The following is a 26,424-nucleotide window of genomic DNA, read 5'->3' as shown; positions in this document are numbered from 1 at the left end:
GTGGATGTGTGAAGTGTTGGTGCTGGTGTTACGGAGTGGACTCCTAAACTTTACTGTGGGTACCTAAACCTGAGCTCAAATCTAAGCATACACAAAATGAAATATTCATCCTCTGTCAATCTGCTTGCTCTTTGGAGTCTTCTAGTTTTGCTAAATATGTCAGTTTGATTGTAAGTGGTAGAACTCTGACATGGATGTTGTCCTCCTCCTTCCCTCTTGTCCTCTGCAAACAAGATCTTGCAGTAGTTTGAAATAGTTGAACCTGTTTGCTTTGACTTTTTTTATTTCGTGCGTGTTTATATATGTTTGGTGTAGACACTTACACTTGAAATTTAAGAGCATTTGCACGTGCAAAATTGGGACATAGAAAAGCAGGCCAGCTGGTAGTCTCTTGTGGAAAATTTGTCTTGCGGTATTTGTCTCTGTTAATATTGTAAAGTGAGAGTATGGTCATTACATGTCTTGAAAAGACGAACTCAAGCCAGTTGTGGATTGTTACTGATAATGTAGTGTGCCAGAATGTGGATAGACTTGGATTTTCTTCTTTTTATGAAGACGGGTTTTGCCGACCTCCAAGGCAGTCGCCGCACTTGCGGTGGGTACAGTTTGATTCCAGGGTTTGCAGTGTGACTGGTCTAAGAAAGTTTGCAAACATTCTGGTTTTGGGAGGAGATGGCAAATGGACACGATGTTCCTTTTTGGCTCCTCTTCAGCTTCTCAGTAGTGCTGTGTGCTATTTTGTAACAGTTGGGTTTCACCTTGGAGTTGGCAGTGTTCCACTGAGGAGTAAGCTCTTTGTTTTGCTCTGGTTTTCTTCTTTATAATGCATTTTGGGCCCTTTAACATCAAAATATGCTATTACAACTCTGGATTTCTTGAGAGATGAAGAATGAGCCACAGTCTAACAAAATATTCTCTCTGGTCTGTGGTGATTATTATGGTAACATGAGAGTGGTCCAAAGCTCTTCTGTCCAGTCAAATGCAAAAATAATGAGTTTTTTAGATGAATGTTTTTGGGAAGGACAGTAGACAGAAAGGCATGTTCTGTGCTAGACTCGAGGCAGCTGTTTGCAAGGATTCCAAGTGCTTCAGGTACTGTATCAGTGGTTATCAGTAGGATCCTGCCTGTTGTGAGTGGGAGGGGTCTTAGGTCACCCCTGCTATGCCAGTCAGGATTTGATGAGTTATTATGTAATGGGGCCAGAAGGCAGCAAATAGCCTTTATACCAAGGAGAATGACAGGCTGCTGAAGTCTGACCGGTACATTGTTTGCAGGGAGTTGTGCTAGGGCTGCGTAGCTGCCTGGCTATTTTTGGTTGCTGTTCCCTTTTCCCATTTTGGAAGCTGCCACTGACATTAATGGAAGCTCCTTGCCTGGAACCTTTGGGGACCAAGCGACAAAGATCAGTGGAGAGGATCAGAGAGCAGGGTTTTTGCCTCGTGTGTCTGGTTTCAGGCAGAAGGTGACAGCATGATGCTGGATTTTTGGTGCTGTTGCTCTGCAGGGCTCTGCCTAATTCTTATCAAATGATGCAAGATTGAGAGTTGCTGTATTATGATACAATCATTCTTCTTCTGAGATGAGGGAAATAATGCCTCATTTGCTGGCAGTGCCCACTGTAAGGTGATCTCCTTAGTCACTTTGCATTTTTGAGATACAGATATTTCATCTTTTTCACCCCAACTTGCTGTAGAATTGGAGGAAAAAATGTGTGTCTTCTGTGTCACAAAGCAAAATATCTGTTTAATTACTAATGGAAACAGATGCACCATGGGTTTGTCTTGGAGCTTGTAGCCTGTTTGCCCCATAGCTTTATAAGTTAATGTTCTTTTTTATTGTTCTCAGGTGGATGATTGCGTCCTTGAAGATACAGTAGGAATTTGCAGGCCTCTGAAACCTTCTAATAAGTTTGCAGCGTTTAATAATGCTTGTTTTATAAAATTCAAAAGATAATGAGATCATATCTTTGTTTTAACTGTTCATAAAATCTTCTGTTACTGTTAATTTTACCTACTTGATTTACTAGAGATGATAACATCTAAATATTCAAGTGTATCTTAGGATAACTGAAAATCAGCTGCGGGTATTTCTGAGCTTCCTGAATGGAATTCCGCCTCAACGTTGGCTTGGCTTCATACACTAAGTTTGTTTTGGGTAGGTAAAAGCACTCATTAGTCACCAAGAACTGAAATCAAAAAGATCGAGTTCAGAAAACGACCATAAATGCACAGCCTTCTTGTTGAGTGAAGTGGGGGTTGTGAAGGTGACTGTGCGGTGTCTGTGCCCCCAGACTCCCCGTTCCCATCCAGCCGAGCCGGTGCAGGGGCTGAGGTTTGTGCTGGGGCCGGAGCTGCTGGCCAGGGCCGGAGCAGCTGCTGCTCCCTCGGTGCCGCGCTCAGCACAGGTTTGAAGCTGCTCACCCACGAGGAAGAGTTTTCTGATTCGTGACTAATCCTCGAAGCCGCACAGTGCATGTCTTTCATCTGTAAGATCTAATTGTAGCCTTAGATAATGTTTTGCAGGTGCTTTTGTTTGTGTCCTTCAGCCAAAAATGAACAGCATCTCATTCCGTTCCCTTCTGACTTTTTCAACCCTTAATCCGTTTGTTCCGATATTGCTCCAGTGCTTTTTTTAGTATTAGGGATAAAATTAAATCTGTGGCATTTTATCCTGTGTTGCTTTCCCTTTTTTTTGAGAATGTGACACTTTTGGAGAGTGTTACCGAGGGGACAGATGTTACCTCCTGTCTTGCACTAACCCATGGAACTTGGAGGGTTGTGCAGTAGTACCAGGGTGTGTGTGAACAGGAGTTGCTGAGCTGGAAGATGCAGATGTACCTGAGTAGACATGACAGGCTGTCCAGCATAGAGTCGTGTCACTGTACGTGTCGCCTGACCTGTCAATCCCTCTGGTGAAAAGCAACAGCGTAGCTGAAGGTGAGATGGTGGGTTGTATTGGTGCAGATGGTGCTAAAGCAATCTCCTTGGCTGTCCTTTTATTTTACACGCATGGTCAGCGTGCTCCTGGTCTGGACCTCTGTCTTCCTTGTCAAAAACCCTTGTAATTGGGAAGCTTAGAAGATGGGTATTCTTGTTTGCAAATGGTCACAATGAACATACGTCCTCCTCAGTTTATTTCTGAGTCATGCTTGCATCTAAGCTGTGGGAATGAATTGAATGTGCCATCCAAGCTTATCTGTTCTCAGAGCTTGTTTCCACAAAATATTACCCTCGTGGAAAATGCTGTTTTCTACTCATCTGTCTTTCCTCCTACTTCTACTTTTCTGGCACTGGCGTCTTCAGTTTTTCTCCGTACACAGCTTTGTTAATACTAGAACAGGAGCTTTTGATTTTTTTTGCTTTGTAGCGTCTGTGCCAGTCTTCCTCTGGTTTTCTACCTTATCAATTCTCCATCTTTTTTGTCTAATCTTGCCCATAGTGTCCTACATCTCCGGAATACACCTCTCGGTGCGTGTGTCGCTGCAGATTCAGTATTGCATGTACTTTCCTCAGGCAAGTCAAAACTATTTTGGGATGCAGCGTGACTGAAAAACGCTCTGCGGCTGAGCGGCCAAAACCTCGCTGGTGAGCAGGTGATGCCTCTGACAGGGCCATGTCCTGGAGCTGGCAGAGGAGCCCAGAGCTGGATCCTGCACATGATCTGCTGGAGATCTGGGAATTCCCAGGTTTAGCTGCATGCTGAGCTTAACGCCGGTCAGCAGGCAGGGGATGGTGCTCATGGGCATCATCCTTCCCCGTCTGAGCTGTGCCTGGAAATCACCCACCCCGTGCACTGGGTAGCGGTAGGACCCTTATGTCCAAGACTTTACATTTAATGACTCTCTGTTGTTTGTTTGGTCTCTGGTTTATTTTTATTTTCACTACCCTGATGGATTTTAGTGCTTTGTTATTACCAGGTTTTGTTATTGAGAACTGTGTCATAAAAAGCAGTATTTTCAGTCTTCTTGTTAGAAATATGTGCATCTTGAAGGACCTAGTGTTTAGTTAGTTAGGAGCTGAAGGTACTAATTGTTTGTAAGATAAGTTTTAGACGTGGATTATAAACGTGAGTAGAGAATTAAATACATAATCTGCAGAACCAGAGGTTGTCTCAGATACTCCATGGAAGACTTTCAGTTTGCACCTCTACCAGCTCAACAATCCAGGATTAAAGCTATATTTGTGTTCATTAATCTTTCTGTTGAGGTTTTGTCATGCCCGGGACACCATTTGCTGGAGCATTGGCTCAGGCCAGTGATAGATTCTTTCACATTTTTTTTAGAAAATAGAGGATATGTCCCTTCTACCTCTCAGATTTCAGCTCGGTTACTCTTTTTACTTAAGTTGTAAATATTTGATAACAAATTGCATTTAGGATTATGTTGATGATTCCATGAAAATAACTTGTATCTGCTGACTCCAGCATGTTTGTACATTGACTGTGCTGAGAGAACTGTGGCGGGAGGCATGCTGGGGACTCATCGTGTTCTGCCAGTAACTCACCTGTCTCCTGCCACCGCTCACTTGTGTGGCTCTGGACGAGTTGTTTCCTTTTTTCCAGCTTCAGTTTGTTCATCTCTAAAGCTGCCGATTGAGCCGAACTGTCACGCAAATTGACTCTGTGTTTCAGCACCTGTGCAATGAGTTGCTCTGGGGACCCAGCAATAGATTTGCTTCAGCTTGTGGTTTCCGTTCTTTCCCCCAGCCACGTCAATCGTTGGTTACCTAGCGGAAGCAATAGCCCCGACTTCCTTGACTTTGCTTCTTTTTTTCCTTCCCAAAGACCAGGATCAGGAGGATCGTTTATTTTTCCAGTATTTTCCTCGTAGTATAGACTGTATTTCAGGTGAGGTGGTGAACTACTTCAACTGTGGAGAGTTTTTATAGTGTTGATGTATGTAGTTCTTACACTACCCTTCCATGAAAAAAATAATCCTCTCTAGTTGCTTGTTCTTGATCTGGAAGTGACAAATGGACTGGATCATTGTGAGCAACGCTGTAATTGAAATTATACTAACTGGAGCAGGAAGGATGCAATAATACTGGAGCTGTCAGCCATGTGCTTTTTTATATGTCTCACATTTTTCATGTGGAATCAGACCTGTAACTTGACTGAGCACTGCAACAGGTTGCCCAGGGAGGTTGTGGAGTCACTGTCCCAGGAGATACGGAGAAGCCATCTGGACATGGTTCAGCTGGCTGCAGGTAGTGGGCCTGGGCACCTCCAGAGGTCCCTTCCAACCTCAGCGATTCTGAAATTCCGAAAAATACATCTGGAGTGATGAGCTTGCGTTCCCAGGGAGAAAATTCTGGTGCTGTGGGGCTTCTCAGGACTTCTCAGGTACAGCTTTGCAGGCCTTCACGGTCTAAAGGTTGTTGTGGAGGAGAACATACGTGGCTGCGAGCTGGAGAAGCCTTCAGGCTGAATAGCGTTTTCCTGCTCCCTCACTGATGGTGAAGGAAACCTGCCACAGCTTTAGTGAAAGGTACTGCACAGTTAGGAAAAAATTGACCGCCCCCTATGTTGCTTTGCAGTCTGTTGGTTTATAAATCGTAATGCTTTTTATTAAAATAGAAAAAAAAAAAAAGTGTCAGGTCTCTATGGGTTCCAGATCATTAGCAGGATCAATTCCTTTTTCGCTGCAGAGATCAGAGGCTACAGCCTTGCGCAGCCAGTCCTTCGGCTGCTGGTGTATCGAGCAAACAGCGCAGAAGCAGAAGAGATGGTGTCTGGCTGCCTGAATTGCTGTGCCTGGATTTTTGTTGTGATAGAAAATTCTCTCCTTGCTTTGGAGCCTGTGAAATGAATTCAGTCCCTTGCAAGGAGTGGGTCAGAACAGTCTCATCAGCTCCTGTATTAGGAATGTTAAATCCCTTAATTTAGGCCTTGCAGTGAGAAAGATTTTTTCAGTTGCTTCAGGAAGTCAATAATAGGATGTGAAACTTTCACCGCTGAAGGAGGGTGGGTGATAATGTGGAATTGTTGCCATGTGAAGATGGGTGCTCTGGTGCTGGTGTGGAAGAAGTTTGCCGTGAGTCAGGCCAGCCCCCCAGCCCACACCCTGACAGGACCTGCAGAGAGAGCCAAGTGCATTGAACAGACTGAATTTACTACTTAGTCATGGATGTGGTTGAGTCACAAGCTTGTGTGTTCTCAGTAAACACTGTAACTGTTCTGTGAATAAATAAAAGAACCGAACTTATAGAGGGTTGTAAGACTGTGCATCATAAGATACCGTTCTTCTGCTATGACTGGTCTGAAAAGTGTGGCTATGAGCATACCAGTTATCCTGTCGCTGCTGAGCCTCTCGTCCCCTGCGGAACGGGGTTCACGGGGTTGTTAAAATTTGATTATAAATTGCTTTGCAACACTGCGTATCATGAGGCATTCTCAGTTCTTTGCTTTCCCTCTCTAGGGTGGATACATGCGGTTTATACTCCAGTAGATTCTCTGGTGTTTGGTGGAAATATCCTGCATAGCTTTAATGTTCCCATGCAGCTTCGCATCTATGAAATTGAGGACAGAACAAGGGTAAGGACACTTGATTCTCTTTTTAACTGAACATTCTTTGTGACTATGATCTGTCATAGTCTCTCTCCCATATTCCCTTCTGACAAACAAGAACTGACGGGATCTCCATGTCAGAGTCGTTGAAACAAGAGGTAAATGTGAAGTAATGAGTCTTTCAAATGTTGACTATTTTTAGCAGGTTTTACTCATCTGTTTTTCCCTGCTTCCCACAGATGTGTCCCTTCTGTGTCTTTTGTCTGCCTGTTAAAACTTCCCTTTTGCACAAAAACATATTGTGCTTTCCAGACCTTTGTACCAGTACTTCTGGTAACCCCCTGCGTAACATCTCTCTGTGCACCCCTGGAATGGTTACCCCAGCCTGGAGACCCCATGGGATTAGGATGGTTCTACTGTCCACAGCTGAACTGACAAACCTGCACAGAAGTTGCATGTGAAACGACGTCTTCTGTACTTGGCAGGATTTTCTTCTACAGTGACTCAATACTGTGCAAGAATTTCTTGGGGCAAAGAGAGTCTGGGTTGGGACATCAATCTGAACATTGTGGTGTAGCATCTACCTGACAGAAAGAGTATCACATCTTGGAGGAGATTACTGGGCAGCTGCTTTGTTGGGAGTAATGCAAAAATGGACCAGTGGTATGTGCAAATTCAGCTGGGGACTTTTTGTAGCAGTTTTGGAGGCATTGCACTGAGTCGGTGCTGGCAAACCACTGGCGCAGGTACCAGCTGTGCTGCTATTGGAGATTTGGGCTGCAGAATGAGAGGAAGCTGCAACTCTTCTTCACTCAGAAGTCTTAAAATGTGATGTCTTGGCCATCAGCACAGTTCACATTTCTGGCTCCAAGTGGGCTTCTACCCTGAACTGCGTTCTTTGTGTGGAGTGCACAGGCCTTCAGCAAATACGTATTTGTTTCAAACTACATCCATGACTCGGTGAGAGAACAGGCGTCCTCCCCCAGCCTCCCTTCCTTCTCAAGGGATACAAGGCCTGGTAATCTTCACATTGCAAAGCAGTGGTGAGAGCAGATGGTTACCTGGAATGATTTTGATGAAGAGAAGGAATATTAAGCATAAAAATGAATTCGTAGTGGAAGAGCAATGAAGAGAAAAGCTGAAGTTCAGGGGAATTGAAACAGAGGGAATGTAGCAGAGAGCAGCAGTGGAGGTGGAGACCAGTCTGGCTTTGAGTAGGTGTCCCAAGGCAAGAATGTCAAATGTCTTAAGAAGCGTAAAGGGACTTGGACAGACAAAGTTATGAAGGCAGAAGCAGGAAGGGGCTCGCTGCTGCAAGACAAAGGTGCTGGGCACAGGAAGGTTTTCCAAGCAGCTGTAAATAAGAGGCAGCAATATCTGCCAGATCTCCACTCCGCAGGGGCGTTGCTGCCGGGCAGATGCTGGCACAGGCAATTCGCATGGAGAAGGGAAGAGCAGGAGGAGGGTTTGATGCCAGGAACAAGTTATTTCCATTGATGTCTACGGGGAAGTTGGGAAGGAAACACTCTCTCTCCTGAAGTTTTATAAAAGCTGACAGTTTGTTCCTGTAGGACTTGAGCAGCCCAGGATCACCCACCTCAGGCTGTAGCTGTTGAGTTGTGCTTCACATCAGGCCCTTCTGCCTGGGAAGCTGGGTGTAACTTGGATCTCTGGAACTTTTAGACCAGGAGGCAGATTTCCCTGTAACAGTCCAGTATTTTAGTAACTTCTAGGAAGTTGCCAGCAAGTTCCACTGAAATGCCTTTGAAAAGTGACTACCACCTTGATTCCATGGGAAGGTTTTGGGTTGGTTACCTGCCTTTTGAAAACGTCTGGTCAGAGTGTTTTGGAAAGGGATACTGAACATTTGGAACTCCCAAATTGGACCTTTTCTCAGTTTTGGTTTAGATTTTTTCACCATCTGCATAGCTTTTTTAGCATTTCCCACCCCCAAAAAAAATACTTAAGTGCTTTTAAAAAGACTAATGAAAGCCAGCAGCCCAGAATGTCCCTGACTTCATAGAGACAATTTTGGCACTTCTGCGTTGCCGTGTGCTGGTGACGTGCCATGCACAGCCCATACCTCTGTTCAGACTTGTGCTCCCGGGCAGCCCTATGATAACAAAGATCCACGAACAGCTGAAGAATAACAAGAGTTTCCAGACAGGAACACAAAACAAGCTGTGCAACTAAGGCATACAGAAGTTTGATAAAAGGCAGGAAAATCAATACTGTTATTTAGAAATAATACTATAACACTCCCTCAAACCTTAAAATATCATACAGGAATCTCAAAGAGGTAAATGTTTTCAAATAAGGATTCTAGTGTGTACGACTTTATTTGCTATGCCAATCAAGTTTTGTAATTTCTTTGTTCAAATAATTCTGTCCGTACACTGGCTACTAGAGCAGGCTCGGTACAGCCTGTAGTTCACACAGCTTTGCCAGTGTGAACATACTGCAAATGAGTTTCTCATCAGTATTGATCTTTCCATTGTGTATAGCACAGAAGTAAATTACGTGATGTGATTGACGAAGTAATTTGCCACACTCAAAGTGTAATACAGGTGTGTTTCCCCTCTTCATTTTGCACAGAGCAATTTTATGGCGCTTTCACTGTGTTTAAACCTGCTATATAATGCTTAATCATCTTTGATTGCTGATATTCCAAGTCATTTTCATGCTAGGTGTAGCTGTTATTGTCTTAGCAGCGAAGATGAGAATAAATACATGGTTGAAACGGTAATGCTGATTTACAGCCTGATAAAATTGCCTGGTTTATATACTTGTCATGCTTATTCTAGCTTAATTTCTCATATCCCTGGGAGACTTTTTAAGAGGGTTATAGCCATTTAAAAATAGTTTTAAGGAGCAATAAAGAACATGTCTATTGTTGGAAACGGCTCCTAATGTGCAATTGAGGTAAACAAATATTCTCCAGCCTTCCAGTTTGTAGAGACTCTCATTTTGCAGCCTGGCTTTCCTAGAGGCCAATTAACACCAGTCAAATAGGCCAAGCTGTTCCGCTCTCTGCTGGACCTGAATAACTGCAAAGCCGCTGCCGTGCAGAGATTCATCGTCTCGGCGCAGGGCTGTTACAGCTCGGCATTGCCCAAGAGGAAGAACCTGTCAAACTTACTCCCAACTCGTCTAAATTTAACTGTGTTCAAATATTTGTGCGTGGATAGAGACAGAAGCACTCAAAATATACACGTAAGGTGGTCACTCACAGATGGTGGTGTTCGCTACTGATTTGGTTTTCTGGAATGTCAGCGGTTTAAGTGGATAGATGAATCATTTTTAAAATAACCATAAACTGGTTTTCAATATTGTGATTAGATTGATTAAACACAAGTGGAGTTTGGAATTATTTTAATAGACATTGTGGAAGAGGCTTATACTTTCTTAAGGAAAAGGCCATGCCTTTCTTAGGGGTTTTGGTTTGGTTTTGGAGGGGGATATAAGTCTCTAAAATAATCCCACTTTGAACTGAAGAAATAGATCATATCCCAGAGAGGGTTTTTCTCACTGTACAGCAATAATTAAAAAAATGCATTCAGTGGATTGTAAATTATTAATCACAGAAGTTAGAGCTGGAAATGCCTATTAGATGATCTAGTGCAGGATTTAGTCCTCTGGCAGTGCCCATATCAGATATTACACTTCAAATTCATCACAGAGCACTTTTCTTTCTTTCTTTCTTTAATTCCTTCCCTCCTCGCCATAAGAGTTCATTTGACCATAACCATACCGTGGAAAAACCACAGACATGTACATAATGCAGTTTGCATCCACTGTAGTTAATAAACATCCAAGGACATCGTAAAGAACTTATTCCTCTCTACTTTTCCATAAGGCAAACTTTGAAAGATTTTCAAAGCACTGTTGGATCTGCTTTACTGATAAAAGGCCCCGTAGATCTTTGCACAGTATCTCTTGCTACGCACGGTGGCTCTTACATCTGAAGATGTGTAAACGCGGAGCCTTCGCAGGCAAACAGTGAATTCCAGAGGCATGGAGGGATTTGCTGTGGGTTGGAACGTTGATAGCGAGGCAATTAGGAACTCAAATTGAATATTAAAGATTGATAAACATAATGGGAGCACTGCATGCATTACTGCCTTGTCTTTCACATTGAATTAACATTGGTAACAGCTAAATTTGGTGAAGCTCAGAATCTGTCAACAAATGTTGAGCAATGATGTCTTTAATATTCCCAGGCATGTGGCTGAAAACCTTTTGAAGGCTGAGGGGTGGAAGGCGCCTCCTGTTTGTAAGTCAATTCTTTGCAAATTTTGTTTCCTGCAGTGCTCTCTTGGAAAAATTTGAGTTCCTTTATTAGCGTATATTTTAGCATGGCTGATTTCCCCTGTGTTCCATAATAGTGATAAGTGACTTGATCTCTTCCTTATGACAAATAACTAAACCAAAGGAAAAATATTCTCCAATGCAAAAAGGCCCAGGGGTTAAATGTTCTCACATTTAGGGGGATGTTGGTTGGTTGGTTTTTGCCTTCTTTTCTTTTTTCCTCCTTTTTAATGGTATATGTGATTTGTAACAAGCAACACAGGGAAACGTTTGAAAAACCGCAGCACGGCTGGATGCATGACCCGTATCAACACACAGTTCAGGTTCGCCAGCTACATTTGTGTTGAATTTAAGAGATCTTAACTTTTGGGAATTGCAGTGGAGAATTTAAATCCTACTCTGTGATACATTTAGTGGGACAATACTGTGTATTTTCCCTTCGTTACATTTTGGTTTAGTGTTAAAATGCTTGCGTTTCCTGCGCCCTGGGAACGGGGAAAGTTCTTTCACTGTCCGCCTTGGGAACAGTTTTCAACGACAGGAGTTCTAGTAAGTCACCCATATGCTCAAGTGGATTTTTTCATCACCACGTTATTTTGATAGTGCCGGCTTTGCAGAGCTGAATCTGAGCTCCCAGCTGCTGGGTTAGTTGTTGTGTTTAGACTTTGGGCTTTTGGCATTATCTGGGGTGCTGTTTTGGTGGGTTATTTGTTTGTTTGGTTGGTTGTTTTTTATGGGCTTTCTAAGATAATGCTCCTTTCTGGTGCAGTCCAGCTTTTCATTAGAGGTGGGGAGACACCTCTTGGCTAGGTGAGCAGTTAATATGCGTAGAATGTCTTAAAGCAGCTCCTATAACCCCAGTGCAATGCATGCAACCTGCAAATGCAGATTTCTGTGCCACCAGGAGAAAGAAGCGTGCAGTGTAAGTACAAGCGCATACAAGATGCATGGCATCCATTTTTAACAAATCACAGTAAATATACGTGTGTTCTTGCATCTTAGGATCTTCTCAGATTCTTCTTTGGTACAGTGACCTCCCATAGATAGAAAACTATGCTAGAAGGGAAGTAAACTCGCTTTGTTTTCTTTTGAATCTGAAATAATCCCAAAAATACAGTGTTGGAGAATGGGCTTCTTGTGTGAGAACAACAGGTCTGAGGTGTAAGAAAAAGTGCACAGCTTGACAGGACTTTTTGTCAAAATCCTGCTTTTCTGTTCTGTTTGTGGCCAAAGCTAACTTGCTACCGAAATATTAAGCGTAAACCACATAAGGGATTTTTCCTTTTAATGTGTCGTTATCAATAATCAAGAATTTGTGTGTTCGTTTGTTTAATCGGATCATTGTGAAGACCATAATTGAAAAACATGTATTTCCTTCTTGCCTCATGTTAGGTAATGTTGCCATTTTGATAGAAATCATGTGATAGTGGTTAGGAAATAAAATAAAATAAAATAAACACTCCTTTGGTTTAACTTGAGTTTTAGTGCCTGACATCTGTCCGTGACCACCCTATGTCTATACAGCAGGTAGGACATGCCATAGGGGCCACCCATCAGGTCCGTGATTTCACAAGAACACAAACCCTTTCCTCTCCCACCCCCCCAAGAGGATACAAATTAGTGAAGCACGAAACGATGCTCTCCCGGCAGGCAGGCTCCTCATTCCGTATGCTGCCGGCATCCCGCTCGCTCCCGCCGCTCCCTCCCGCTCCCGCGATCCTGTTTGTGCTCCTGATAACACGCCGGGAACACACCGGCCCTTGCGCTGCAAACTTCTCGCGCTTCCCCGGGGACTGACAGTCTCGCTCTTGCTTTCAGGTGCACGCCAAATTCCGTTATCCGTTCTACTATGAAATGTGCTGGTATGTTCTGGAGAGATACGTGTCCTGTGTGACCCAGCGCTGCCACCTCAGCAAAGAATACCAGAGAGAATCAATGGTAATTGGTGAGTGAATCCTTTGAGCGCGGATTCAGAGCTGATGCTTGCACCTTGGGCTGGTTACTGCTTTGGGTTCTGCAGAGCAGATCGTAGATTGAACTGGAGAACTGTAGAAATTCTAATGAATGTTTATTTTGGGATGTGGAAGGTTTTGACTCTTAAGCATTTCCATGAAGTACCAGCCTACTTGGAATTATATTTATTGAGTGTTCCCTTAGCAAGTGGATCCTAGAAAAATAATGTTTTGGATGCGTTTGTTCCTTGGTTTCAGTAATGTTTGTGTTGAGATGATCTGCCAAACAATTGAGGATTTACTGCTGTGTTTGGCACAGTACCTTGGTAGACAGAAATGTGTACATTGCAAATGTGCGCTGGTGGGATGGATATTTAGTCCTTTTATAGAGCAGCTCCTCTACAGGATGCGTTACGGTCATTAAACCTGTCTTCTTTCTCTTTAATCTCTACTTTAGTTCTCTCTGTTTGGTGACTGACTTCCAGTTCTGCAGGATAACAAAACCAAGAAAACACCTACGCAAATCTACACAATCTGTAACCTGAGTGCAGGGAGGTCTCAGGAACCTTTACGATAGCTGAAAATGGACGATAGCGGAGACAGATAGATGTGCCTGAAGTGGGCAGGCGTTACCTTGGCACTGATATGAGCTCTACATCAGCATGTGGCAATTCCAGTTGTTGCCTGGCTGAACTCCTCTCTTTTTCCTCCCTTTAATGGCACAAGGCAGCAGGCCATGTTGCCTCCCTGCTTTTAGGCACTGAATGGCTTTAGTAGCACAAGCACCAGCTAAATTTTAACTGATATGCGTTAAGTGTGAAGGAGGATTAAAGTATTTCTGTGCCTCCTGCTCCCTGAGGTGCCAGTTGGAGTGAACTGGCGTGGCTGGAACTGCCCCAGGTTCTGGGCAGAGGAGGGAGATGCTCACCTGCTGGTGTAATTCTTAGGAGAAGGGATTGAAGAGGTTATGGGCGGACATCACTCTCCAGTGAGTTTTACTGACCAAGAAAAACTTGAGGTAGCTAATAGTCTGTGCAGATAGGCCAGGGAGATTTATTTGGGTCACTTGGAATTTGGATGCTTCACATTTTGTGTCTCTTGTAAGCTGTGCCAGACCCTGGTCAGAAGGGGTAGTTAAGCAGGAGCTCTGTGGGGGGGGATGTTTTGTCATTATATAGAGATCATCCTAGAGGAAAGGATGGATTAACGCCTTGAATCAGCTCCTCGTAAAGCTGCGACAAAACTCTGGTAACAGCATTTGTTGGAAAATAAGGAGCAACCTCCTGTTGTCTAAAGCGTGGGCATGGAAGGAGGCTCACCCTAGAGACAGCATGGGGGTGCCAGATCGCAGAGGTGACTTGTCAGAACAAACCAGATGTGGAGAGTGGATGGTTGGGAACATTGAGATGGGACCTTTTCCAGCTAAACCAGCAGTGTGAATTCCAGCCCAGCTCAGTAATTACTGATGATGGTTTGGTGATCCCCACAAAATGTGCATCAGTCCAGCTGAGAGATACTCAGATCACAAAGAAGCTTGCTGGGAACATCACTGTCTGGTGTCTGGAGGGAAAAGGATTGTTTTGCAACACCAAAGAAAGCATCAGGAAAGGGAGCCTGGCTATTTGGAAAATGATTTGGTGGTGACATGGTTAGGGTCTTCAGTTGTGGTGGCTTCAGTTGTTGGTCTAGCGGAACGTGAATATGAACCTGCTTTGCTGTTGTTTGGTCCTGGTCTCATGACCATTTTGAGTTACAGTGAGCTGAGTCAGTTCAGTGATCTGACTGAAAATTAACCCTACCTAAAAATGACTTTGTTTGTTTGTGATGAGCAGGACGGAGCTGGCGTGAGTTGCAGCCCTGCTGTGCAGCAGGGGTGTCTGGCTGGGCAGGTCCTGAGCTGTCGTTGCTGCCTGGGCTGGATGGATTCTTGCTGCTGACCGGGTGGTACCTGCTGACAGCGCGCAGTTCATCCACCTGCCTGCTGTCTCTTGACTTCAGAGTACTAACGTGCTGATAAAATCACTGACACTGACATCCAGGGCCTTTCTCTCCAAGAGAGATATGTATGCTTTTTTTTCGAAGAAACTTGCTTTTTGTTTCTTGGCAGAATCTTAACCTTAAAATAATTATTTAACTGTAGCTTGTGGTTCAAAAGCCCAGATCTACTGGATCTTTCACTTTGACATTTGTCAAATTCGAAGGAGTAAAGATACATTATTTACCTTCACAAAGCTGCGCTGCCTTGTTCTGCATGAGTAATACTGTTTCAAACGCTTGTCTTTTCTTTTAACTGGTCTCTGTGTCCAGCCTCTTGCCTCAAATCTCTACAAACTGTAATCCTTGAATTACACTTGTTTGTTCTGTGCTATCTGTATCTTAATATCATTCACCTGCTGTGGGATGGGAGTTCCAAATGAGGTCAGTGTTCCAAAACCCTGCTGCTTTGTTTTTAAGCTTTTCTTCTGAACTTAAATTGTCTCTTCCCTAGAGACTTCTCTATCTGCAAGCGATTTCTTGATTTCCCATGAGAGAGTATCCCTTGACGAAGAATTTCCCATTATTCTCTTTAAAGAGTAATGAAACAAAGTACTTAACTTCTCTGCAGAGCCTTCAATAGATTTACTTGTCTTCTGTCCTTCTTGGTTTAAGAAAAAACTCTTTGCACCCTTGTATTCATTTTCAGAAATCTCTCTTGAATAATCTCACTGTTTCTCCTATTTTTTAAGAATAATTTCCTTGACATAGTTTGTTCTAAATGCTTGCTTTTTACCTTTCCTTTTGGGTGCTAGAACTTGCTCTTTTTCACCCTGGAGCGCTGCTTTCTTTTCTGAGATACCTTCCGATCCAGTGGTCTCACTGTCTTTCTGTTTTCTAAACATCTTGATTCACAAAACTTCAAACAGAAAAAACAACAACAAAACAAAAACCCCACAACCACACCAACACCTCATTGTAGGCAAGGCTGAAACCTTGTGTGTTCCTGCTTCCTAAATGAAAATATCTGCCGTTCTGAACGAGTTGGAAGCTGCTGGCTGTGGTTTCCTTTCCCGTTCTTCAGGCCCAGAATGAGATTTCAGGCAGTTGCCTCCTGGTTGGTGTGTGAGACCGTCCTTGTTCGGATCTCTTCCGCGCTCGGGCAATGATGACACGGCAGCAATCCCAGCTGCTGTAAAAGCGCAATCTCTCTCTTTCTTTCTATTCCTTGTCCCTCTCAGCTGTGACATTTGTCCTGCTGGCTGAAATCAGAAAGGGATCTGATCTGGGTTTGCTCCTAGATTCAAACAAGCACTGTTTTGGGATGGATACATCTTCATTATTTTTACTCTTATCGTGAATGAGTCTGTTCTGGATGTTTTCAACCACAATTGACCTTCAGTGACATATGGATGTGGAGAGTGAGCTGACCAAGAGTAATGGAGAGAAGATCCTGGGCTCTCAGAAATGTGCTTTTGCAGCCTGCAGCTTTTATGATTCCCATTGCTAAAATTTTAACAGGATGGTATGTTAAGCCTGATGGATGAAAAAAAATGCCCTCTAGCACAGGGAAGGAGCCACATCTTTTTTTGGTTTTCCTTCCTCTTCTCAGGGGATTAAATAGATTTGCTTATGATAGACAGGTACTAGACTATATTGAGTGATCTCCGTGTGGAGCGCTCCGTGCAGTGATACATTTCCAGCGTGCTCAGGGGTTTTTCCTCTAATGAAAATGTCATTGCTGTCTTTAGGAGTCCAGCAGCAACTGCTGCTCCCAACTCCCAGCGTCAGGGTTTGGAGCTGGGAATGGCAAGGTGGATGTTACACACTGGACTGTTCGAAAGACTTTAGAAAGATTTAATAATTATACCTCACCTCTCTCCCTTCCTTTTAAGTTCTGTAATACAGAAAGTTGCTTTTCAGCAAGGAAAGAAACTCTGTATGATTATCCTTCTTTGTACAAGTGGATAACTGTGGGAAAAGTTAAGTAATTTGCCCAGAACCACAGGGAAGTGAACCGCTATAGGAAAAACAAGGTATTTCTAGCTCTTTATTCTGTGGTCAACCATGTGCTTCTCCTCTTCACCAAGTTATATCACCGGCTGTTTTCAGTTGCTTTGAAATGGAGAGGGGTGAAGGTCTTTTTGCACAAAGCCATGTGGGAACCCAGACTGGAAAACCGCTGTGAAACTGGGGTTCTGAGCTGGTGTTGGCTGGTAGGTCTCAGGAGAGCAAAACACAGTTGCACTGAGCAGGAGCTCTTCTTCATGGAGAGACTTTATAAACGCAAACCCTGCAAGTCAGTGGAACCCTGGTAACGTGTTTAAAATGCACTTCTCAACAAAATAAATGCAGATTAAGTTTATGTGGAACTTCAGCTCAGAGCATAGTAACTCTCAGTCAGATACTGTTTGCATTTAAATGAATAAATAAAAATCATGGCATGTTGCATTACAACAAAACACTTGAAAACACAAAATTGAACCTCTCTTACCGTGAAGTTATCCTTCCATTATTGATTCCCTTGTTTTTGTTGTTTTGAATTAGCCGCAGGAGCGAGACAGTTGTTGTCTTTTGAAAGCAGTCCGCTCTTAATCTGATGGTGCAACAGTCCTGTAATCCCCCAGTGCTCCAAAACAGACTGGTACACTTCAGGGTAATAACAAGCCCTGTCCCCAAAGGTAAAATTAGGCATCCTGTAACTGCCAGGCCTGCAGAGAACAGGGCACTTGTCTGGTGACGGTTCATTTTGGGGTCAGATGTAGGTTATTTTTGTCTGTCCGTACCCAGGTGTGGCTGGCGCGGCAGGGCCTGTCCCGCGCAGCCAGCCGGTGGCAGCTGGCACAGCAGAACTGCTGCCCCCCCCGTGCGCTTGTTTCTGATGGGAACAGGCCCCCAGCCTGCCCTGGTGTGCCACTGCTCCTGCCTTTTGTTTCCACAGATTAGAGCAAGAGGCAAAAAGTGGTGAGATCTCTCCTGAAGACACTTGTCTCTTAGCACCAGAACATTGCTTGGAGTAAATTATTCACACCTCCATAATGTGATCTCCCTCTCTTTAGGCCTTATCTACACCTGCGATTTGCCCCAGTTACAGCCATTAGCTCCTGTTTAGCAGAACCACAGCATAGGAAGACACAAACATAATTTTCTTTGTGTGGATTTATACCAATTTCTGTTAATGATGCTGTGTGCTGGTAGCATAGGGATGTGTATCTGCCTTCACCTTCTGTTTTATCAGTGGAGTTTTCTCCCATCTAGGCTGGGCTTTTGTGCTTCAGTCAACTGTGAAATAGTTCACCAAGGCAGTGTGGCTGAGAAAAGGGGCTCCAGCCCTGGGCCCAAGAGTCTGGATTCTGATTCCTGGTTTTGCCCTAGATTTGATGTGCGACAATGAGCAAGTCGTGCTTTCTCCCAAGCATCTGTTTCCTCAGCTGCAAAATGGGAGAATGACATAAGCTGATTATATAGCCCATGGAGGTGGGTGAGTGTGCTGGCTACTGTGGACAAAGGAAAAAACAGCGTTAGATAAAAGTTGGATAACCTACTGGGTTTTAAATGTTCTGGTTAGGGTATTTTCTAATCCCGTTTATTTTTCTAAGAGAAGCGTGGGGGTGTTTAGCACAGAGCAGAGGGAGGAGCTGGTTTGGAGTGTTGCACACTGCCTCAGCACACAAAATAAACTGCTGGGCTGCTTCACCGTGAAGCTTTTTGGAGGGATGCAGGAGGGAGTCGGCCTGCCCTGTGGATGGAGCCGCTGTGCCCAGCCTTGTTGGGAGCTGGGATGTTTTGTGACTGCCATCTTTTCCCAGGCTTTTCCGCTTAGATGTGCCTTTCAGGAGTCATTTTATGGCCATTTCTGAGGAAAAATGCAAATATGACTGAAGGAGTAGACTGGATAGAGATGCTTGATTTTTGCAGACACTATAGCAAGAGCACTTTTACCCTGATAAGTATCAAGCAGCCAACTTGTATCTCTTGCACTAACTGATGCACAGAGGCACATTTGGCCTTCAGAGTTTTTATTTGAACCTGCACTTCTAAGCAGCGACTCTGCCCCTGCCTCTTCCATCTTGGTAACAACCCAGCTGACAAATAACATGTATATTTTGCAAGAAGATGCTACAGACTAGGCAAGAGACAAGGAGTTTCTCTGTGATGAGGACGGATTTGGCAGCTTGGAACTGGCCTTCAGCGTTTGTTTTGAATCTTGCTGTTAAACAACCGGACGCTGAGCTTTTTCTTCTATGTCCATTTAATCCTTCCTTAAGCATGATTCACATTGTCCTAAACCAAAGCTACTGCATTGCAAAGCGTGGAAGCTGTGAAAGGAACTTTTCATGAATTGTTCACTCACTTGTATGACTTCTGTTTCCTTTGCAGAGTGTTTTTGTTTGCAGTTTGATCTCATACCCATTTCAGCCAGTATTAAAATTCACATTGACTTAACTGGGTGTTACCAGTGTTAACTGTATTTTCCACAGAAATTCCCGCTGTTGCTAGCCTGCATTCAATGTTGCTCACTTAGCAAAGGAAATTGCATCTAATAAATAAGAAAAGATGTGTGCTTTAGGGAATGTTGGCCACTAGTTTCCTACATTGCTTTCAGCGCTTGGTTACACTGAGTTGGGTAATACTTGGGATTTTTAGGGAAAAACCTGGTGTAAAACTAAGATTAATAGCTCTTTACACTCGGAAACTTGCCTTTAAATTTTCCTGAGAAGTACCTGGAATGTATCAGGGACAGCGTTAAAAACAGTATCATGTAGCTCTGTGACAGTCCCTGCATTTCTCAGTGTATTTAGGCCTCTCGTCTGTAAAATAAGCATAATTGTAATGTTCTGTCTCAGCAGAGCGATGAGTATTCGTGCGCTAACAAGTGGGGGTTCTTGTTTTACCAACAGTTTCTCACAAAAAGTATTGAGAAGTTGATTCTGTGCCGTGCGGAGTTCCTGGGAGAAGGATGATGTACAGCATTTTAACGTGCTTTCTCCCATCGTTTTCCCCTCCTCTTTCTGTGCTAACTCCCCTCTTAAAGCTGCAAGGCTGCTGAATCTGGTCTCTTTCGGATTTGCAGGAAAATTAATTGTGTGTGACTTAAGAGCTCTGCCTAGTCTTAATTGAAGGCATAGAGGACTGAAGCTTTGAAGAAAGCATAATTTTTCCCTAAATGTTTCCCAGTCATTTGAACTGAGTAGATGTTAATGAAAACCAGCATTAAAACAAACAACCCCCCCAAATGAAAAATGAGCTGAATAAAGCCCGTTCCTGTCACACACTGGGCATTACCCAGTGCCCTTTTGAACAGGCAGCACCTAACGCCAGTGCCAGAGAAGTGTTGAAGCTACGAGTTACAGCGGGTAAAAAATTCAGCATTCTTTTTCTAACTTTCAGATGCAAAAAGAAAACGCAGCCCAGACAGCTATTCCTCAGATTCGTGGTTAGACATGGATGAAGAATCTTGTGATGCCCAGATCCGGGAGGAGAAGGATGACAGTTTGGATAAAAACTCCAAATCCTTGGTGGATGGCTCCTCCTCGCCCAACAGCACCCACTCCGATGGCAAGGAGGGCGCAGGAAGAAAACAAAAAGCCACGGTAATGAGATACCTGAAAAGAACTTTGTCTAACGAGTCAGACGACAGTGTAAAATCAACGACCCCCACGGACTATCCCAAAACACCAACGGGGTCTCCAGCTACAGAAGTTTCAACCAAATGGACTCACCTCACAGAATTTGAACTGAAGGGTTTAAAAGCCCTGGTGGAAAAGCTTGAATCTCTCCCAGAGAACAAGAAGTGTGTTCCAGAAGGCATCGAGGACCCGCAGGCTCTCCTGGAGGACATGAAGGTGGGTGTGATATCTTGTTGATCCACACAAACTGTGTTGTGGGGGCAGAGGAGACAGCAGGAGACCAGAGGGCAAAGTTCTCCAGCAGAGGGATGGCAGCTGCTGGGCCACAGAGAGGGAACTTCTGCCCCTGACGGGAGCCATCTCTGCATTGGGGAGGTGGCTGTTTGCATCTGGTTTAATCCATCCAGTCCTTTCTGACCACAGCAGTGGCCAACAGTTTAGATCCTCTCATAGTTTAGCACTTGTTATGTCCCATGTGTAAATATTGTACCTCAGAAAGTCTGTTTATACTTATAGTCTTCATCTGCCCTTTTTGGTCTAGTATCTTTCTGGAGTACCTTCTGAACCGACACATACAAATATTAGCAAATGCAATGCAGAAGGTATATTGCCTAACATTTTCATTTGTGTTTTTTTTCTTTCACCTTTTCTTTTCCTCCATTGCCCTCTATAGGTTGGTAATTATTCTCCGCTGCTTTTGGAGATGGTGTGAGGAGTGAGTGCTCACTAGTGACAGAACTTCTCTTTAGATTTGTAATATAGTGGAATATACCCCACCTGACCTAGGGATCAATTCAGAGCAGCACGGCCTTGCTGCTTCTAGTCCCAGCCTTGCCTTGGAGCTGTGGCATCGCTTTGCACAACTTGGTTAGATTTGCTGTGCCTTGTTTTCACATTATATAAAATAGGGATATTAATTAATTTTTTAACAAAGCCCAGAGCAACATACTCTTGTAACTTTATTGAGACTTGTCAAATAAGGCTAAATCTGTCAGCCTGTCCTCCTCAGGTCCAGTACCACCGTGATATTGAGTGGGGGTCTTGTGTTTGGAGTGCTCGGTTTGCGCTGTTTCTGGGTGCAGGATGGTTCTTCAGCCACATGTTCTGTACACAAGAGCTGTGAAAGGGGAAAAATACGTGTTTGTGTGGTGGAAGGGGAGCCTGTGCGTTTTGAGTGCAAGTCATGTAACAGCTGCTTAGCAAAGGCTTCAAAGGCAGTTGAAGAGGGCTGAACGTATGCAGTGTGCACCGGAACCGTATTCCACAGCCTTGGAGCCTGCAAGTGCGATACACGGCCCTCATTTTGGGAAACCACGAGAGCTCAGGAAGCCTCACAAAATCAGCCACTTTGTGTATGAAAGTGGGCGCGCATGCCTGAAGTTGTGGCTGTAGATTCGCTGGCTCGCTGTGTGATCGGCCGTCCTCTAATAACAAATCAAAATGAACCTTCAAGAGCAGGGGTTGAATTTGTGGCGAAGCAGAAAGAATGGTAGCGCTACTTTTCCAAGCTTCATGCACAAACCACTTTTCACTCGAAAATAAACCGTCCCTTCTTGAAATCCCAGAAAGGGGTACAGCACGTAGTAAACGGTGCGGATGTTCAGAAATGGTCACGCGTGCTCTTCTGATGACATACTGTGAGACATCTTACTAGAACACGGCAAGATGCCATCTGTGGGTCTGGTTGAAGGCACCGTGTAGGAGGATATGTTTTCATATTCCTCTCCAGGGTAGCGGATTCACTAGCTACAGAGATGGAGAACTGCAGATGGACATTTAGAAATAGGCCCGAGCAATGTCGTTTTTGGCAATATTGTGCTTGCATTGGTATTGAGTGGGCATCTGCCAGTTAATTCGATGCATCTCGTGGAGCTGCAGTCTCCATGTTCCATCTCCTTTGATAACTGCCCGCTTCTGAATGCTCTTTCTTTGCCAGCACACACTGTAACCATGAGGATGTAGCTGAGCATCTGGATGTTTATGGTTCCCTGCTGGTTAAAGAGCCTGTGACCACATCTAAACATGTATGCTGCAGAATTGTTTTCTCTGAAGTCACCTCTGTTTGGTGAGCCTGTGACTGATTAGTCAGAGCAAGACCTTTAAAAGGACATTAACTCAAACATTTTCTTGAACAGCATCTAAAGAACTGTTAAAGAACTTAAATAAAAGTTACCATAACTTTGGATACTGGCTTTACGTGGCATGGATATGACTTTCAGAAAAGTTAGCATTATTTCAGAGTGATACTTGCAAAAGATAATGGTGTTGAAACTATAGTTGTTTAACGTTTCTGCAGAGCAGAAGTTCTGATCTTTAGCATCCAGATCCCAAACCAGGTGTGAGGAAGAGCAGGAACATACAGTTCATGTCTGTCTGTGGAAACTTGATTTGCAAGGTTCGCCCTGTGTGTCATAGAGACATAATGGCAGAAGGAAGAATAGTTATTTTCCAGAATCAGTGTTTATCTCCTTGGCCGCTAAATCATATTCCCTCTTACTTTGTTACTAGTTTTCCAACTTGTACAGATAATAATGTGGGGATTTTGCTGACAGCATGAGCAGAACCCTGGCACCTTCGCCTCACCCTGGTGAATATCCAGAGCTTTCGGCTATGTTCACACGGTTTATTTCATGAGCAACCTGACTTTTGGGCATGTGATGTGTTTATAATACATCCCACAAAAAATACCCTTCTAGTGCACCTATTTGAGAGCTATTTTTAACAAATGCATAGCAAGAACATGCTCTGACAAAGCCTGAAAACTCTTGCTCTGCTTGGAAAGTCTTAAACAAGTTTATTCCTGAAGAAAATAAATCTGTGTTTATTGTAGCAGTTTTATTTCTTAATGAAAGAACACTCAGGAACGTTCCTGTATGACGTCTTTGTCTCTCAGTAAGATAATTAATGTTTTCAGAAAACAGGATATGGGTAGTTAAACTGGAGAAAGGAAACCATTTTATTCAGTGGTGTGAAGTTTCACAGAACAAATCAGGGTAACTCACAAAAAACTCCTGCTTTACCATCTGAGCAAGAATACAGTAAAGGATGGGCGACTGGATTACTGCTTTTAGGGGTAAATACAACTACAGCTATACACAGCTATTTAATGTCAAGTAGGTGAGACTCTTTGAAGTAATCTATTTTCCTTATGGGGAGGGAGATTGAAAACTAGACTAAGCTCGTGTAAATTCCTCGCACGTCATCTAAGCTCCAAACTCACTGCCACTATCTAGTGGGGACGCAGCAATCCAGAAGTGCCGAGCTAATGCCTCTGCAGACTGAGAGCCCATTTATCACCGTGATCGATGGAGTGCAGCAGCGCAGGGGAGGCTCATTCGCTGAGCATAACACGGGCCTCGCTTGGGGAGCAGGTCACTTCTTCCCTCAGCTCAAACAAGGGATTAAAATCTCATCGGCTGCAGCTCTGCTGTATCGCACATGACGTGTGCACCACCAGAGGAGCTTCTCGGAGGCCTCCAAACAGCACCTGCCGACAGCAGCGCTCGCACCGTAGCAGATGGCAGCTGAACCAGCGGCTGAGGAGATGCAGTGCTCTGTATCCAGAGCGGGTGAGCTGTGTGTGCAGCAAACACGAGGGGAAATTGTTGTACAGATAAACGTGCCCTCCCTGGGAGAGGACGGAGGGGCTGGAGTGGAGCTGGCGGCTGCCAGAAGATGCTGCAGCCATCGCCCCCACATCCCTGCTGCTGGTGGCACACAGAGCCTGCACTCAGACCTTGTTTTCTGTATATACGTGAAATATGAAACAGTGCAACAACTCTGGCTCCCAATTTAAAAATTAAGTATCAACGGAACTGTTAGAAAAGCATCTACACTGATGAGGAAGAGGAGGTGGGAAAAAAATCACTGAGAGGTAACTTGACTTAGATGGTGGCCTTGGGGACTGGAAGAGTTTCATTGTGTGGCTTCTCCACTTCATATTTAGCTACCAAATAGTGTGTCAGTCTACTAAAGATGCAACTGGGGTGGACTGACACATGAAGAAGAGAATGGAGAGGTAACCATCCTACTCCTTGGTGTAGTTTGCATCCCACATCACAGGACAGGTAGAGTTGAGCAGCCCTTTGATGGTGACAGTCTGCAGCCACATTAAACACTCTGCCAGTGCTGCCTGTCTGTACGCAGCCTCTGACTTCAGCACACAACACTTCTGTTCTCTTACCAGCAGGTAATTCCTTTTCTGCTCTTGGGGAGCAGGATTGTGAGATCTGCCTCCAAATAACGCCACAGACCTTCCCCACTTCAAAGCAAAAATGCTGCCCCTCGTCAGCAGAGGCTCTGGAAGTCCATCGGGGCAGAAGAAACTCAGTTTGAAGAAAAGAGTTTGTCAAATATCCGCAACTCCTTGGCAGCAGGAGAAGATTCTTGTGCAAGACAGATGATATCTACTGAAATATGTTCTTACTTTTTCTTGCCAAGAAATCTTACCCCCTTCTCATACTGATGACAGGAAAAAACCTCCCTCCACCGAACACATTTCAAGGGAGCCATTCCTTGCTGTGCTTTTGAAATTAATGGCTAAGCTGGATTCTTACATACTTAATCAGCTTCTTTCCTTCATACCTGCTGTTGTCACCACAGTCTGTAAATGTAATGAATCGGGCAGCTTTGTGCTAGATGAGCATCATGTTTGTCTAACTGGAGCCCTGTGGCTTTTCTTTATCTTTTTTTTCTGGTTGTTTTATTATTTTTTGTAAGCAGGTGAACAGAAGTCTGCCTCCCTGGCCTGTTGTGTGCTGACACTCCAGCCGCTGCAAATGTGGCTTGGTTATGGTTCTGCTGCTCAGACATCCATTGTTTTCAGCTGGCTGAGATGATAAACTGCCATAGTTTTACATTTCTTCTTGGGTAACATTGCCACGTGATACATATGATAACAAGAAACCTTCATTATCCTGCCAAGTTCTTGGAATATACTCTGCTTTCTATTGAACTCGGAGTCTCTGACAGTCGTTAGTGGAAATGTTAAGGTTTTCTGTCTTACAAGCTTTCAAATCCAAGAGTAGCAAAGTAAAGAGGGATTTATTTGTCCTTTGTTTATGTGGCTCTCAAGCTGCTGCCTTGTTCTGGAGAATGTTGGCTTTGCTATGAAAACTAAAAACACCTTCCATTTTTAGGACTGAAAACTAACACCATCTCAAAATAAAGAGGACACGAGAAAAGAGGTGCTCGCTTAACCTCAGCTCAGCCAAGGGTTAATTTCCCGGTGACTAGTCCGTATGTAGAAGTCGTTCACTGTTTCACTGCAGTTGAAGGTACAAGACGGGCTTTGCAACCCAGTCAGGCTGGGACGAGCTGTGTTTTACTGCTGACCAGCAGGGCTGTGCCTATGCAGGCTACCGAGCGCAGCCACAGTGCTGGCCTGACAAAGCTGGACTTGTACTGGTCTTGCTTCTTTTGGTCATTGGAGCTGCTTTCAAACTAACCAGTATTGAGAGCAGCTTTACTGGAATGATGGTACCTGAAGCAGCAGCGCTGTGCCGGTGCTGTTAGTGAAGCATCTCTGATCTGAGCGCAGACTGGGGAATTGGGCTGAATCTGACAGGGCCTGAGTGGCCCCAGGGATGCTCCTTTAAAGCCGAGTTTAGCTGCTAGTCTGCCTGCTCAGGCTCTCGGGGCCTGGAACATGCTGTGGTGCTCTGGGCTTTAGCTGGATGATTACAGATGAATTCCAGCTGCACTTCCTATTAAAACAATTACTGTATTTTAAGCTCATTTTGTATAGTGTGTGAAATTTCTGATTATTAAAGCTCTGCGCTGGGGACTGCGAGACCAGTGCCTATTGTTGTCTAATTAAGGTTTTTCCAAGAAGTTGGTATACTTGGAAGCAACACCGTTGTACTTCGTTGTCTGGGGTTATCTCCTAAATTCTCCTACGAGGTAATTTCCAACCTGTACTCCTTGTTTGTTTTCTTGGAGCATTTTTTTTCCCATTAACCTGTTAGTGCTTATTTGGACTTCAGTAGCAGCACAGCAGAATCCTCCTTTTTGACTTGTTTTTGGTTTTCATTTGTCACACCAATTTTAGAGAAGT

General features: G+C 44.1%; 1 protein-coding gene across 17 annotated transcripts in view; it reads left to right on the top strand.

Annotated features, from left to right (window-relative positions):
- KDM2B (lysine demethylase 2B) overlaps positions 1–26,424 on the top strand; it is a 113,133-nt gene that overhangs the window by 48,151 nt on the left and 38,558 nt on the right. For all 17 annotated transcript variants that reach the window (XM_065032917.1, XM_065032916.1, XM_065032920.1 and 14 more), the window contains 3 exons: positions 6,417–6,532; positions 12,632–12,758; positions 20,131–20,585. In XM_065032917.1, the coding sequence (XP_064888989.1) occupies positions 6,417–6,532; positions 12,632–12,758; positions 20,131–20,585 (698 nt within the window). The remainder of the gene's footprint in view (positions 1–6,416; positions 6,533–12,631; positions 12,759–20,130; positions 20,586–26,424) is intronic.

This window comes from Columba livia, chromosome 17 (assembly GCF_036013475.1).
Source record: "Columba livia isolate bColLiv1 breed racing homer chromosome 17, bColLiv1.pat.W.v2, whole genome shotgun sequence".
Classification (NCBI taxonomy): Eukaryota; Metazoa; Chordata; class Aves; order Columbiformes; family Columbidae; genus Columba; species Columba livia.
Note: the sequence above shows the minus strand (reverse complement) of the source record. Positions and strands in the feature narration are given on the sequence as shown.